This window comes from Chinchilla lanigera, unplaced genomic scaffold, assembly GCF_000276665.1.
Source record: "Chinchilla lanigera isolate Chin_1 unplaced genomic scaffold, ChiLan1.0 scaffold00092, whole genome shotgun sequence".
NCBI lineage: Eukaryota > Metazoa > Chordata > Mammalia > Rodentia > Chinchillidae > Chinchilla > Chinchilla lanigera.
Genome location: NW_004955493.1, coordinates 186,546 through 203,665, shown reverse-complemented (window position 1 = coordinate 203,665; position 17,120 = coordinate 186,546). Strand labels below are relative to the sequence as shown.

The window sequence follows — 17,120 nt, the reverse complement described above, 5'->3', positions numbered from 1 at the left end:
AACGATTTGATGGGGTGGGGGGGGTATGTGTCTTGGAATTTCCAAGGGAGTTCCTGTTGTATGGTGCCTCTCAGAGTAGAGAGGAAGAGTTCCAGGAACAGCAATAAAGAGAAGATCAGTCCCCTGGGGCAAAGGCTCAACTTTCTGACCTTTGTGTTTCTCAGAAGCTACTGCTCTATTATCTACATTGGGAATAGATTTCTATGTTCCCATTTGCCCAGTGGAATTTAGAGCAATTAATGAGATACCTTTAGATTATTAAACTCTTAGTGAAACTTAATTTACAAAGCTTACAAGAGGGCTGGGGATTTAGCTCAGCGGCAAAGTGCCTGCCTGGCAAGCGCAAGCTCGTAAGTTTGGTTCCCGGTACCAGAGAAAAACCAAAAAAAAAAAAAAAAAAGCTTACAAGATGTGGTCAAAATATACAGTGAATGTCTAAATTTTCAAAACTTTATTAAAGGGAAAGACATATTATCATCAATCCCCTTTGAAATACCCCCTCTTCCCTTTGAACATGCTTATCCCATAGTTCTTACCACTTTCTGAAGCAGTTTTGGAGGTCCTCTTTCCTGAATGTCTTTACACAGATTAAAATTACAGTGAATACTCCTGTCACCACTCTGCAATTCATTGTCTTCATTGAACAGGTACTCAAGTGCCCACCATGTGCCAAACAACTTTATATGATGAAATTAATGGGGGGCAGGCAGAGGCATGTGGCATGCACACCAGCCTCTGGTTCACCCATTTGCCAATCCAAACAGAGGCAAAGGAGCTGTGACAGATATGGGCAGGTTGGGAGGGGAGGCACTCCAATAGACAGATGAGTTCTGGTTTGGACTATGAGGCTGTGGCGAGGTCCTTTGGATGGCTGGTTAGAGGCCAATGCTGTGTGTTTGGATGTAAGAAGTAAAACCATGAGGTGGTTGCATGTTGCACAGGCCTCAGACAAGAAAGTTGATCTTTAAAGGATCCCTATAGCTGGTGGGAAAGAGTATGTAGAACATAGGGTGAAAAGAGATGGAGGCAGAGGTCAGGGAGGGAAAAGTAGTGACAGAACCCTGTTTGGAAGTTTTATGAGGAAAACAGGGAAAAGAATTGAGTCCAGTAGATCAGCGAGGAGGCCAAAGAGAAGTCAGGCAAGAAAGGCCCCTTCCATGCTTCATGCCTGGCCGTCTTCCCAAGGAGCTAACAGCTAACGCGTTATAGTTTGCTGGGATGGGTCAAATCTGGCTGCCTGATATCTGGGTGTGTCGTTCCATTAAACAGGCTAATGGAGGCACTATTTTTTGTAGTGCCTAAGGGTAACTTGACTCTGTTAGCCAGAGGACTGAGTTCAAAGATAAGTTATGAAGGGAACCTTGTGTCTTAATCCTATTCTTTTCACTTTGAATGGGTTTGTATTTGGGGGCTTTGATGAGCTTATGAATTGAAACAAACATTTCACTCTTCTTCTGAAACTCCCAATGGCCTGACCTGTAGGGTCAACTGAAGATGTTGAACTACTTATTGGCTGGACTGAGACCTGGTGTTACTGCTTGTGTCCAGATGTCACCCTAAACCTCATGAAGTCATAAATACAGCTTCTTCAGATGTGACTGAACCTTGAATGCGTGATTGATTCATGGTGCAAGGCAAGGATTAAGGGTGGGTGATTACTAAATCAGTCCATTGATTGACTGGTACCACCCTAATCCCAATAGCCTGGATACAATATAAGGGACAGAAAGAGGCCAATCTTGCCCTTTTGTTTGCTTTGCTACTTTTTGCCCACCATGAACTGATATCTGCCAAGCCACCCTGCCTTGGAGCCAGTTGATCATGGAATGAAACCTCTAAAACCGTGGGCTACATAAACCTTTCTCCCTTTAACTTTGGATGCCAGGTATTTTGTCTCAGCAACAAAAGAAAAATAATTAAGACACCTGGAACAAGTGGAGAGAGAAACACAGGCTGGGCTTGACTTTCCAGGGGCTGGCAGAGCTAGTCTAGCTGTGCACTGGCTGTTTTCTGTCTCAGCCTGGGCCACTGACTTCTGCTCACTCCTCTCCACTTAGGACAGAGAAGAAATGAACCCACACTATAAGAAACTACTCTGCTCTTTGCAATCTCCAATAGGGGCCTACTTACATTTTTGTTTTTCCGAAATAGTGTTCTGGCTTCATTTAGTATATACTGTTTTTCTTTGATAGTGTCTTCTGTCTGCCCTGATGCTGCATGCCATTTCCTTGCCAGCCTGAAAATGCGACGGTAGAGGCTAAGAACTTCTCGTCGTGTTGCTGTTGTCATCTTCAGACCCACCAAAATAGAGAGAATATTTGTGTAAGAATAAGATTCGATAGTAGGCAGCTAGGCAGATGTACATTTAAAAAAAATCCTTAATTAGTTGAGAAATAATTGCTCTTTGTGAATAGATCTTTTGGACAGCACGGCCAGAATAGCATAATAGAAACTCCAGTGATCTTGTAACTGGTTTTGTACATCATCCCATGGCTGAGGGTCGGTCTACCATGTTATTTGTCAGGAAGTCCGTTTTTACAAACACTGCAAAACCAGAAACCACAATTACTATTCTTTAAAACCAGCCTTACCAGAATATCTTAGAAATGATGCTTATAAGTAGTATTTGATAAAACTGTATCATTACTTGGGTACCTACAGGGAAGGTACATTTTGGATCGCTGAATATTCTAGTTAAGTGAGAACTAGAATTCAATGTACAGGTTGAGAGTGCAAGGCCTCCAGGGTATGGCAAACTATATAAATGAGGAAACTTGGCTGGATGGGGACAGTGGCCAAATGGACAGGACATGCCCCCTGAAAGAGAACAGTTACTTCTCAGCTCTGGAAAGCTCCTGCCAACTAAAAAACCAGTGCCTAATGTTGCCAGGTTTTCTGATAGTAGAAATCTCAAAAAGGACACTAAGTCATTATCTTTGAAAATGTGAATACCATGCAGGTCAAACAAAATGAGTAGGTAGGGCTCAGTTCCACCTACAGGTTCTCAGGCTGCACTTTCTCTTTTAGTTCATAATAACTTTAAAAAAAAATACTTCTTGAAAATATTTAATTTCTTATCCAATAAGAACTGCACAGAAGTGTAATTGAGAGCACACTACAAACATGTACTAATAAAAATTTTAAAAAGAAAACTGTTCTAATGACTGAACAACTTATAATTTTTTTTACTCTGAAGTATCCGCTTTAATTCCAGAGGACTTAGCTGAATGGGAATTGACCTAAGTGTAGTCCAACAAACTATAAAGAATAAATTACGTACAGTTGAAACTCCCATTGTATCTCCTCCAAATTATATTCCAATTCCTTTCTTCTATCCTATTCTTTTCTGCTATCTTGGACATTACTGTCATGCATAAATGATATATTAATATACTAATATATATAATGTATATATATGAAAACTTAAACAACTTGTATTTTTTGCCCATCATAATTGTAAGATTCATCCATGCTGTTCCATGTCGCTTTTTTTTTTTTTTTTGGTTTTTCTCCGGTACTGAGAACCGAACTCACTACCTTGCGCTTGCCAGGCAGGCGCTTTTGCCGCTGAGCTAAATCCCCAGCCCTCCATGTCCCTTTAGTTCAGACTTTCTCACTGCTCAGTTCAGTCTATTGTATGAAGATATACTTGTCTGTATGACTGTATGACTATACTTGTCTGTTCTGTTGATGTACATTAGTTGTTTTTTTTTTTTTAAATGTACGCCATGAGCCAGGTGTGGTGGCTCACACCTGTAATTCAGCACTCAGGAAGTTGAGGCAGGTGAATCGCTGTGAGTTCAAGGCCAGCCTGAATTCACTCCATAGTGAAACCTTATCTCAAAAAGACAAAAAAAAAAAAAAGCCAAAATCTCATTCTATCTCTTCACTATTTACATTCTATACCTAAAACTTCTGGAAAAATGGAAAAAAACTTCCTACCACCGGAGGGTTCTGCTTTGTCAGCCTTGAAATAATGAATACTGTACTTCCCTTGACAAGAAGACTGGGAAGATGACAGATGTGGTGAGTGAGTAGTAAGGCCAAGCACCTGCACATGTTATTATGAGTCCCGAATTTTCCTCAAACAGGCTCATCAGGACTGGAAAGGAAGCTGTTCGTTGCCATCTGGGACCATGATCGATTTCCAGCCCCAAGAGGAGGCGTGGTTCCTGGAGATGAAGTGCTTTAGAATCCTGCACTTACTAGAATCTGGGAGCCAAAGAATGACAGAAGCTGGAAAGGGTTATGTTTATTTAGGTATGCTAGGTATCAGTCACCTTATGTAAAATTTCTCTTTTGAAGATGAGTGTTTCTCCTACCTACTTTACCCTAGAAACTTTTCTTGAGCAATGAGGAATGACCAAGGTTTAACCATGTGATGAAAAGCTCGAAAGCACTACTTTACCCATTTCAAAGGTAAAGCAGATCAAAGTTATGTACAACACCAATTATGAAGTCCATGATGCTTCACAGAAAAAAATGCTTAAAAAGAATTCATAAAAAGCAAGACAGAACATCATATGTAATAAAAACCCACATGAGATGATCACATTTTTCCTGGTAAGGAAACAGGTTTCTGAGTTTCTAGCTCTCCCTAATACTCCATGGTTTCATCTGAAAATAAGTGAGTCAGTTCCTGTGAGGGGCAGTGACAGCTATTAATGATTGCTTCACTTCCCAGTCATCAACAGATGAAACTTCCTTGACTCTGATATACTTGTGGAGGAAAGTAAAGAAAGTCAAGCATAGTAAAACCACAGTAAACTTTTCCAAGGCCTGATTTTATTGGTTTTCTTTCACTAATCTACAAACCACTGCTTCAAACTCTGACTGAAGCATTTACCATAACCTGATACATCAGCCCTGCAATTAGGTTATTCAAGGTAATAAGCAGCACTAACAATTGGTACTTAATGGGACTATTTATTTTAACAGAAAAGAAAATTTCTTTACAGTAATTTTACTTTATAACTTTTTTAATCTAGTAGAATACTATGAGAATGGGAGATTATTTCATAATAGTTTAAAAATAAAAACTCATCTAAAATGATACCTAATCCTCTGTACTTTCTGAAAGAGTGAGTTATGGGATCACCTTTTTCTTAATTGATGCATAGTAATTATACGTATTTATAAAGTACAATATAATGTTTTGATCCATGTTACAATGTGTACTGATCAAATGTGGTTAATCAGCCTACCTATCACCCAAATTTTACGAGTATGCCTGCTTTGTAAGATTGAATCCAGTAAAAAAATTTGTACGATTTAAATTAATTTATTTCTATATATCCAGTAAAGATATTAATCTAAATTTATATACATCCTTTATATAGAAAATACTATATTTACTTTCACTAGAATGTAAACAAACCAGTGAAAACTTGAGGTTTCTCTTAAGTTTTCTAAGAACAAATAAAGTTAAAGTTGTGGATATGGCAACTATAACTTCAGAGCACAAAATAAAGTGATTGGGTTGTTTTGCAGGTGAAAAACTGATTTTCTAAAAAAAAAAATCACTTTCTGAAACTTGATGCTTTTCAGACATGAGCAAAATCTTTAGAATTTTTGAAAATGTAAAAGTTTATTCAGAAATAAAACTTGAAGGCTGAAAACAAAACAGAAATGCTCTTTCAAGCACTGTTAAAATTTTCCATGGAAGACAGTGCTACTTTGAAAGGCAAACAGCCTCAGGGTATCAACTCTTCCTCCAACCAACCTAGACGACATCTCTTTCCTGGACTCCTGTGCAGTCTCCTCCCTGCCTTCTGAGTATGGCTTGCTTTGTTTTGTTTTCTTGTTTTGTTTCTCTGCATGTATTTGTCTTCCAGTAGTTTTCTCATCCTTTGTGTTCATTCTTGATCCCTTCCTTATATGAGTCTAACCTATTTTCTTCCTTTCTTTAAGACTGTCTCCCTTTAAAATCTTTTTAAAAATTTTCCTCTTTTACCTCCAACTCATCCAAATGGGAAACCAACATGTTCAATTTCAATATAGATTTATGTTACTCATTCTAAATTTTAAAAGCAAGTAAAATGTCTGACAGCCTTTTTTTCATCAGCAACTGTCGTACTTATCTACAAACAATACACAAACATTTCTAGGACATTTACCATGTACTAGGGAGAAAGATTAAATAAGACAGCCTTTTAAGTACGCCATAGGTTAGTGGGCTATTTGTTTAACTAAAAATTAATAAACCTTCATAAAATATTCCTAATTAGAATAAATATTGCCTATAATACAAAAACTATTTTTCTCTCCTGATTGCCTATGGTTTTATTCTCTAGGTCCAATTAAGTTCAAAGATCAATTTCATGAATAATGCAGTATTTCAGGTGCTTAGTGAATCTCCCCCACCCCCCTTGTCAAAATCAACGTGGTAGTCTAGGGAAAGAATTTCAACCTTCTAATACCTTAATTTGATCATTACATCTGAGGTAAGAAAGACAACCAAAAAATTTTGTTGATTCTTAAACTATTTTCTTGAGTACGTGTGACTGTTATAGCTAACTGGACTGGTGTATAACACATTGGTAAAATGGTCTCTTTATATTCTAGTACTCACCCTAAATATTTATTTACTGAACATTTATTGAAATGCTGTCTATTGACACCATTAAATGTTTTTGACAGAGTTTGTTTCAAAGTCAAGGCTGACTGCTAGTATCTTGAAAACAGGTCATACAATAATCCCTGAGTTTCAAGGCTAATTATCTACAGAATTTAATGATTGCTTACTCTGCATATTTATTGATTGAAAAGTATAATTTTCTTGAGCCATCTTAAAACCCTCAAATGATTTTCAGTTATGGAAAGTAATAAATAATCCATAGAAAAGTTCACAGAGTAGTACATTGAAGTGAAATAATGAAGGAACATCTGAGGAAAAAAGGTGGAAATGTACATCCATCTGGGAACAGTATAGAAATTGGTCTCTTACCCTTACCCCAGTATCTCTTACTACTTCTTTTACATGCAGAATAGAGACAGCTATACAAAGTGGACTGCAGGATTTCTGGTCTGTGCAACCAATGTGCAACCAGGGAACATAGTGGACATTCTTATCATGCTGAAAAGTTTCCAGCTAAAGCCTATAAACTCCCTGGAGTTTAAACAGTTGTAGAATACCAACAACAAATTTGTTCGGTGTTCAGGTGGTTTCTACATTACAGAAGGACAATATTCAGGCAATGTTCCCACTGCCGTGAAGCAGACTACAAACTTCTTTATAGTTTATAGAGGTTTCAGTTTGTAGTTGGCTGGTCCCAAGGCAGGGTGGCATGGCAGAGGAGAAACAGTCCCTAATGGGACTATTTTCAAAACACTTTAATTAGTGTGTGTTTTGAAAACTAATCCTGATAGGTGATGTTTCTCTCTTCAACATCAGGTGACACAGAAATCCCAAGTCCCAAAGATTTCCAGAGAAAAGGGTCTAAAGACAATCGAACTGCAGTCACAACTGGCTATGAAGTCTATTCCTATACAACTTTCACAATTAAGGTTTTATAACACTTCCTCTGAGATTGACACCCCTTGAAATTTCTCAGCTCCTTTTCATCTCTTTAATCCTTAAATCCCAGAATGAGAAAAGACAGAAAATAGGAGGTGTGTTTAGAAGACTATTAATAAGTCTAGCCAACTAGTCTTGAAAGAAACAGCAAGGAAAAAGAAATTCTTCTTTTTCTTCTTTTCTTACCACTCCCTTATTTGAGGGAGTCATGATTGTTTTTTCTTTGTTGCCTTAGGGATCCATACCACCCATTTTGTTCCCTTTCCTGAAGGTTCTCCCCTGACCTTCTCCTTTTTACTGACCAAACTCATCCTTTAGTTCTCAGGGACAACATGGGTGGTTCAGGAAATCTTTCATCCCCTTCTACTGCCTCCCATCCATATACACTGGGTTAGGTCTCCTGTTGTACCTTCCTATGGCTCTTAATTCTCTTTTGTAGCTTGCTAAACTATATGGAGACAGTGACTACATCCATCCTATTTACTGCTAAATTCTTAGCAGCTTCTCTGGTATATAATCCGTTTGCTGAATAGATGAGAACTTCTCAAGTTACAGAAAGCCTGTGATTCTAGAAACAGAATCAGCCATGTATAAAAACTTTTAAACCTTTTTTCCTTTTGGTTTATATTTTTGTCTTTGCTCTTGGAAGGTAACACACTTAGAAAACCTGCCTTCTCCAAAGAGTTTTCCTCCCTATGGATTTAATGACTTGAAACCACATTTATTTCTTGCAAGATTAATTCAAGAGCAGGCAATGCTTTTCCTTCACTAGTATCAGAAATTAATCTGAAATAATGAGGTTTGTTAGGAGTTTCCTTTGAACATCAGACAGGAATATCCAGCTGTTTAGAGGATCACAATTGAACTACAGTCGCAACCGGCCATGAAGTCGATTCCTATACAACTTTCACAATTAAATTTTATAACATTTCCTCTAAGATTGACACTCCTTGAAATTTCTCAGCTCCTCTTCATCTCTTTAACCCTAAAGTCCCAGAATGAGAAAAGAGAGAAAATAGGAGGTGTGTTTAGAAGAAAATATGACTGGAAGCTAGTCTTTTCCTTAGAATCACACCTCATCCATAGAGAAAGTGCTCAGATGAAATTCATTATTGAGTGCCTACCATGTAGAAAAGGCTGACAGTGTTGCTGATAGTGTGTTTTGGCCTCTGATGCTAGTTAGAAGTTACCCTAAAGCAGGTACTCCAAAATTTGGTTGGAATGGTGATTTTAGATCTATGATGCACATATTTATTCATTATGATTTTAATGTTCATTATCATGGCCCCTTCAACCCATGATTTAGATTTTATGTGATGTAGGGCTTTCTCTAAATAAATGTATTCCAAAAATTTTAAGCTGGTTTAAAATGTAAATAAGAGCAAAAACTGTGAATAATAATTCTGCGTAACAGTTTGGGAGCTACTGCTATAAGGCACCCTGCCTGCTATGCTATGCTTGTCCTGGTGGAGTCTTTCATTTAGAGCCTCTTTTCTGCTAGTGCTCACCTTACCTTGTAGATACTTACAGGTTTTTTCAGAGCAGCCTTTTCCCTATGTCTATCACAGCCAGCTATTACTCTTTTACAGATATTTCATTACATGTTTTTTCCTTCCTAGTGTCTCTAAACTCCTGGAGGGCAAGGGACTATGTTTTGTTCATTATAGTAATAGTAATAGTAAAAATAGAAATGAAAAATAATAGCTACATTTGCTTTGCACTTAATATGTACCAGACACTTTACTAGGTGCTTTATCGATACTAACCTCCATAAACATCACAAGAATTCTACAAGGCAGATGCTACTATTATTCTCATTTACAAAAGAGGAACCTGATATAAAGAGAGATTAAGTAACTCATCCAAGGTCATACAGTTAGTAATAGGCAGGACCAGGATTCAAACCAGACAGTCTGGAGTCACAGCCCATGCTTGTAATCACTAGATAGGCTGCTCCATCTCAATAAAGGTTGTTGAATGTCTGTTGTTTGCTTTAAAGAGCCCAGACTGTGTAACAAAGGGAAATAAACAATTCTAGTCCCTTCCTGTACAAAGAGCAAAGGAAGCAAATTTTTTATACTTTAGTATGAATTATAATAGTCTCATAAAATTTCTCACATCCAACCTGCCCCTTCCCTTCTTCAATGATTATGATACACACCAGTATTTCTACAGGCTGTGCCCTTGGCAGACTGCTCTGTTTTTCATTCCCTGTAGCAATCCTGTCCCCTCTGACTCCAAGGGGAGCCGACATCACAGAAGAGACATTATGGTAGGGGATGATTATACTGCTACCATGCCATAGGCCTTAAGCATTCCCTTCAAGCACCTATTCATTCATTTATTCAATATTTATTAAGTGCCCACCACACACCAGGTACATGGGCATCCAGAGATAAAGTGATAAAAAAATAGCCGTGGGTCCCTACCCTCCTAAAACTTGTACTGTAGTGGAAGCAGGTGATACACAAGAGAAACAATTTCAGATAGTGATACGTGCTACAAATGAAAAAGTATGTCACAAATGAGCAGAGATGAGAGTTACTTTATTTTAGTTGGTCAGTGACATTTTAGCTGAATTGTGATGGTGTGAAGGAGCCTGCTAAAGGGAAAAACTAAGTGGAAGGAAGAGAAGGAAGAGGGAATAGCAGGAGCAAAGGTTGTGAGGTAGGAAGCAACTTCCAAGATGAATATGAAGGCACAAGAGCCTTTGTGAGAAGAGGCCATAGGTCAGTACAATTCAGCGTCAGCTCGGAAGCTGGGCCTTGAAAATGAGTTTGTAGAGTAACAGAAAAATAAGACATTGGCAGATGTTTTGTAAGTTGGAATAACAGTCTGCTTTATATCTTCTAAAATATGCTGCACTCAGACTATATCATAACTGCTTATGATTCTACCACTCTCACAGCTGAGAAAATATGTGTCTTGCCTAATGCACCAAACTACCAATAGGAAAGTCAGGATCAAAACTCCCCAAAACTGGATAACTATTTCCCTGTCTGACCACAGCTTTTCTGTTTCTACTTTGGAGTCAGTGATGGAGAATCATAAGGGGCATAAAACAAAACAAAACAAACAAAAACTAAAATCTATTCACCTTCCACTCGCTGTTAAGGGTGTAAGTACAATAAAGAGCCCTGTGAAGGCTCTTTATAGAGCCTAGGTGCTTGGTATGTTCCAGTCTGGTTTTACAGGCCAATGGAAGGACTTGGTAGTTCTAGGGACCTCATCAACTTCACTTTTTCCTTGTCTATGGACACCCCCTACCCACTGGCCAACTATCACCTTTGAAAAGTCCACTAAAGCACAAACACTGAGCAGTTTAAGAGAAGAGATGAAAATTCCCTTTCCCCAGATGGAATTTATAGAAGTATGACTCTGGTCTCAGGAATGTCAAAATTCCACATGCTGGACTCTCATGAGGCTCTGCCTTCTACTGAAGAAAAAGTGCTGCAGGATAAACAAGAGAGGAAAGAAGACTTAACCCTGACTCTAAAGTCCAGAAGTGAGGGAAAGACCCCTTTCCATTCCTTTTAAGAAAGATGACCCCAGGAGGAATTTGTTTTTCTTATCACAACTAATGACTGCAGTATAGCCAAAATTTCTCTCAAGTACTTTATAATTTGGGCAGGCAGGGTATGTGTATGGGGGGGGAGGTAGATTGTAAAATTGACCCAAACAAAATGACTGTTATGACTTATTGTGCACTGGTGCACATCTGTGTCCTACTGCCCTGTCTTTTTCAATCTAGGACTCCTCTTTGCCACGTGAAGGCCCATCTTATGCAACTTTACCTTCCTGCTGCTTCTCATCCTTCGATTTTAATCACTTCTTGAGAGGTGACTTTTTCACACTGAGACTGAGTCAGTGCCCCTGCTATGTGCAGCTCTGGCACCTCTAGCACACCCCGTCAGAAAATTATACTCTATTATAATTTTATCTGGCCTACCTTTTTTTCATTTGTGTGTGGGAGGGTGGGTTAAGGGGAAGACAGTTGGGACTGAGTCTCATTCATTACACTCCTACATGTAGTATACAGGGAAGTATTAAAAATACGTTAGAATACATTTACACATACACAGAATAGTCATCAGTAATGTCCATTCTTATTCCGAGATGCATGTAATGGTATTTGAACATTTCTCTAGTAAAGATCCCAGAACACTTTAAAAGTAAGCATACTTTTGTGCTCTGAGTAGGAGAATAGAGAATGCCTGTCTTGGTTTTGGGCATTAAAGTTTCCCTACACTTATAAGGATATAATACAAAAAATTTATGGCCCCTGGGTGGGCAAACTCAGGTTTTAATCCTGACTTCACCTCACTGGGCAAATTAGTAATCTGAGTTTCAGTTCCTTAAAATGTACAAGGTAACAACAGAACTTTCTTCAAAAAGTTGTAGGAATTATTGTAGGAGCTACTCCATTAAACACTAAGTGCTAGGAGCCACATGTAGTGATATACTCTGAAATCCCAGCACTCTGGGAGGTTGAGGCAGGAAGATCACAAGTTTGAGTCTAACCCAAGCGACTTAGTAAAACCAGTCTCAAAATAAAAAATAAAAAGGGCTGGGGAAATAGTTCAGCAGGAAGGCTCTGGAGAAACAAAAAACAAAACAAAACAACACACAAAAAAACACCAGCCACTTAGCATTAGGACTTAAAGGGACAGGTTACCTGACTAGGAGGAAATGAAGGAACAATGAGGTCTCATTTATGAATGCTACGTTTGTCTGCAGAGAAAGGAAAAAAGTGCATGGCCTGTTGGTGAATTTATTGCTTTGTGGTAGTAGTGGATTTTCCTAAAGCTGTTTCCCTCTGATTAATAATAATCCCTGTACAGTAAACGGCTATTGTTCTTCAGTATGAGTAAATAACCCTGTTGGAGACACCCCTTTTCCTTTGACCACAGTGCATACTCCTTACTGTAAATTTAATGCAAATGCCAACACCAAAGGCACAATCAGGCTTTCCTTCCTACTTTTCTTCCTTTATTTCTTACTCTTTGTTTATCTTATCTTATCTTTCAGAGCACTTTTCAGCATATACCAGTATCCTATACAATATCACTGTCACTGCAATCAAATAACCTTCAAATGAAACTGTGCCCCACACATACCAGTCCTTTCCTTCCATCAATCAAGACTGCCCACCACCACCACCATGGATTTGTTTTTTGTCTTGCATTCGGTTTTGGTTACTAGAGTCCAAAAAGGGAAGTATAATGCCACACAGTTTTGTAAATCTCAGGATATGCTTGTAGGGTATTCTTAATCATACATTCCACAGCTATTCTCTGAAATAGCACCTTTTTACACAGAAAGTAGTAATATGGTGCGTCAGAGATAGGGGGCAGGGAAGAGAGGGCAGAGAAGGGAAATGATGTTAAGTTAGAGTCTAGAGTATGAAAATTTTTCAGAACAAGGGGCAAAATCAAAATACTAATACCTGAAAGACTTCTAAAATAACTATCTCATATCAATATGTAACACAACAAGCATTGTTAATGTCCTACCACTTTGTTTGTAACTCTGTATTGTCTGCACCGTTCTTTTGCTATTTTGTAAAAGGTCGTCTGTCTGTTAATGTTTTCCTTTTATTTTTAAAATAAAAAAATTAAATAAAATAACTATCTCAAACAAGATCACAGGAGGCAAATGCCCTTCTAAATACAGATATGTCTCAACTTGCAATGGTGTTAAATCCTGATAAACTGGTGACAAGTTGAAAACATCTCAAGTGGAAAAGGCACTTAATATACCTACCTGCCTACCAAACATCACAGCCTTGGTTGTTCACTTGGATGGCTGACTGGGAGCTACAGCTAGTGTCCTGCCCAGGACCACCACTAGAAGGAATATTTATTGTAGTACATATTGCTAATAGAGGGGAAAAATCAAAATTCAGAGTATGCTTTCCTATGAACTTGTATCACTTTCATATCATTTTAAAGTTAAGAAAGTATAAGTCAAACCGTTGGTAAGTTAGTTGGGAACCATCTGTGTATCAGTCCAGCGCTGGAGCACACATGACTATACCTGTATAGCTGAATTCCAAGGAGACTACTCTGACCAAGGTACATTGAGCAACAGACATACTGTGTCATCAGGGATAGAAATTCTAACTGGAAATCAAATTATGGTCCCTCAATTCAAAAGAAATTGAAGTACCTGTTTTCTTATCAGCATATTTTAAGAGACATAGACAAGGTAAGGGTCAGCTAGAGGTGGTACAAACCAGTTACCAGAAATAGGTGTCAGAGATGATTGGGTTAAGACTTTTTTTTAGGTACTGGGAATCGAACTCAGGACCTTGTGCTTGCCAGGCAGGCACTTGTGCCACTGAGCTATTTCCCCAGCCCCGATGATTGGAAACAGGTGGAAATAGACCAGTGTGAAAGATCAGTCATTCATAATTCCCTAGACAGAATCTTCCATTTTTCATAGTGACTAGGAAAGTTAGAAAGCCAAAACACTGCTTTAGATTCCTGCTTTGTGATAATCTTCTAAGAAACTGATTTAGGAAACTGGCAAAAGGGCTTTGATTATAACATTAAATATAGCTGGGGCTTCCCAGTATCTAACTCCAGATCCAACATGGCACAGGGGACCATGTCTTCCGAACAGTTTCCAACTATTCTCCACCTATCAACTATCAAATGAGCAACTTTTCTGACCTGTAGGAGTACAGGAGCTCCTTACTAGACGACACCCTCTTAGAGTAGGAGCAATGATTGCCCATTTTTACATGCAAGGAATGAATTGCACCCAGAGTACCCTCAAGTTTCTCCAGTCCAGGGCTGACCGGAACGAACTTTCTGTGATGGAACTGTTTTCTCTGCTCATCATGGTAGTATATTCTTGTAACCTCAGCATTCTGGGAGCCTAAGGCAGGAAGACTGCAAGCTCAAGCCCAGCCTGGGCAACTAGTAACACCCTGTCTCAAAGATAAAAAATTTAAAAAGCAGTAGGGAGGTAGCTCAGTGGAAAGGCCCTGGGCTCAATCTCTAGCACAGCCAAAACAATGCTTTGAGCATTTGAAATGCGGTGTGTCTGAGAAACTGAATTGTTTTATTTAAATACCTACACTGGCTTGCAGGCACACAAGGACAACATAGCTCTAGACCAAGAATTACAAACCAGATGCCCACTAGGGTCAGCCAGTGAGAGCAAGAGAGAAGAGGCCTTTGGTACACTTGGGGAATAAGCCACACAAAAAAGGGAAAGCAATTCTTTAGCTTCAGCTGACTCCTGTTATGTAGCAACCTCTAGCAACCTCAGGTTGGTGTGAGATTGATTTTTCAAATGAAGGTAATCATTGATTTTGTGTCCAATTTTTAAATGTTGGCAAATAAATTTAAAGAATTTAAATTACTTAGTGGGTTGACCAATATGCATGCAGGTAATATCTGTTTTACCATTTTGTAACTTCTAATCTACTCTGTTTTGTTGGTCAGTAGCAGTTCCAAAAGTGAAACCCGGGCTTTTCTGATTCTTTTTCTGATACCCTCTCCACTATATTATGAGTATGACCACAACTGTGGTGCCATTGGCTGGAGCAACAGAGACAAAAAACCTTTTGTCAGAAGCTACTAAATTCCGGGGCTGGGGATTTAGCTCAGCGGCAAAAGCGCCTGCCTGGTAAGCGCAAGGTCGTGAGTTTGGTTCCTGGTACCGGAGAAAAAAAAAAAAAAAGAAGCTACTAAATTCCATGGCAGATACCTTATGAACACTGTGTTCCTGCCCAGCCCAAACCGTGCTGGAACCTATGGGTAAGGGTCTGTACTAAAGCCAGAAAGACACAATAATCCATGAGAAAGACAGACGTGCAAATAAACATTTGTTTTCTAAGGACACAAATTACCTGTGCACAAGTCCAAAAGCAATGACAGCTGGGAGAAGAGGGAGGGAAAAAATTTGAGCCAGGCCTTTGAGGATGGGTCTCACAGATTATGAGGGTTAGTGCCACTATTCTAGGGTATCAAGGGACCTGCCTCATCCTGTATCTTTGAGGCCTTGTCTATGTCAAGTCTCCTTTGCCAGCTTTTCCTTCCCTGAGCAATTTCTAAATTTTATGAGCCCGGGGAAGTTTGGGAACCTTCTTCTAATGTGATCTAGAAATAGACCTCCACATTTATTAGCCCCAATTATGACTTTCCCCCTAACGTTATTAATTTCTCGATATCTTCTTTTGGATTTTTTTTTTTTCTTTTGGATTGTTAAGAGACTTTTCACACTTACTATATATTTTTTTCAAATTGTCTTCCCTTCGGAAAACCCTCTCCCACACACTTCACATCTAATACTGTACCAAGTCCTGCAAGTTGATCCTCCAAAATACTTTCTGAATCAAATTCTCTTCCACAGCCACGACTCTTTGAACACTAGCAGTCATCTCTCCTTGGCCTATGGGAACAGCCTCTTAACAGGTCTGACTATCCCTTATCTACCCAGCAGACTGAGTGATTTTTTTTAAAAAATGTCAATCAGGTCAGGTCACTATCCTTTAAATCCTTTGGTAACACAACAGCTAAACTCTACCCTTGGGAAAAAAGGCTCTGATCAGGTCCCACCACGTCTCCAGCTTCATCACAAAACATTTTGCGCCTTTCTGCTTCAATCTCACTGACTTTTATCTTCATTTACACAGCTCATTTCCCCTTTCTCTTGGATTCCCCCCAGTTGGTGGCCCCCTCTGACCAGCCCTCCCCGATTTAGGGTGGCCCTTTCCCATGTCTTCTATCACTTTACCCGGTCTTTGGAAGACATTTCTCACTTATTGATACTTATTGGTTTACTTGTTAACTCACTCCTCTTCGAATGAAAAGGAGCAAGGCCTTCCTCTTAATCTCAAGTTTGTTGACCCACGGAATTAATAGAGCTGGCTCTCACTGTCCTAGAAAGTCTTCGTTTTTGCAATAGGTACTAGTTTAGACCGACCTCTTCCCTGGAACTGCTCTCACCATCTCCCATTTATATTGGGGGATCCAAAAGTTTCATAAATGTCTCAAGATGGACCCCAAACCAGGCCTCCCCTTCTTGGCCCACGTGCCACTTCCTCGAGGCAGGTCCCTGAGGTCAGGGGCGATGACGCCGTGCCGCCCTCTTGAGGCTGGGGTCACACAGGCGCGTCTCTTAGCAACGCTGCACCCCACCCCCACCCCATCCCAGTCCCTGAGGAGCCAACCCTTGCCCCCAGCCCCCCGCGCCTGGAGTCAGCCTCTCCATCCCTTACACTCCCTCTGCGTCAATCCTACCTTCCCCCACCCACAGAAGCGCAGCAACCCCTGGCGGGATGGGCGGAGGAGGCACCAGGAGTTTTGCTGAACACCAGCCGACTGAGCATCCGCAGGTCCGGTAAACCAGGCCAGACCAAACCACTGGGAGGACGTCTGTGGGAGCATCAGTTCCAGGTCAGGGGTAGTGTAGAGACTTTCTAAACTTTCTACTCTACCCCATTTTCCGTCGTATCCAACAATATAACCAATCTCATCCTCTCCCTATTTTCCTTTTACTCTTTTGGTTATGTTTCTCCCTCATTCCAATAAAAAAATGGTATAGTTCCGCTCCGCCCAGCCCTTCCTTTCACGGGCTACGTCTTTGCCCT

The 17,120-nt window shown here is 39.7% G+C and overlaps 2 protein-coding genes across 2 annotated transcripts in view; one reads left to right on the top strand and one right to left on the bottom strand.

Annotated features, from left to right (window-relative positions):
* Positions 1-17,116, bottom strand: part of Lyrm1 (LYR motif containing 1) — a gene marked incomplete in the record, with an annotated part of 21,533 nt that extends 4,417 nt beyond the window's left edge. Inside the window, 3 exon segments of the mRNA XM_005405038.2 lie at positions 2,131-2,289; positions 15,378-15,405; positions 16,771-17,116. Of these exon segments, the coding sequence (XP_005405095.1) occupies positions 2,131-2,289; positions 15,378-15,405; positions 16,771-16,859 (276 nt within the window).
* The window catches only part of Dcun1d3 (DCN1, defective in cullin neddylation 1, domain containing 3), a 33,599-nt gene continuing 33,320 nt past the window's right edge, over positions 16,842-17,120 (top strand). The window contains exon 1 of the mRNA XM_005405045.2: positions 16,842-16,926. The gene's annotated coding sequence lies outside the window, so the exon portion shown is untranslated. The remainder of the gene's footprint in view (positions 16,927-17,120) is intronic.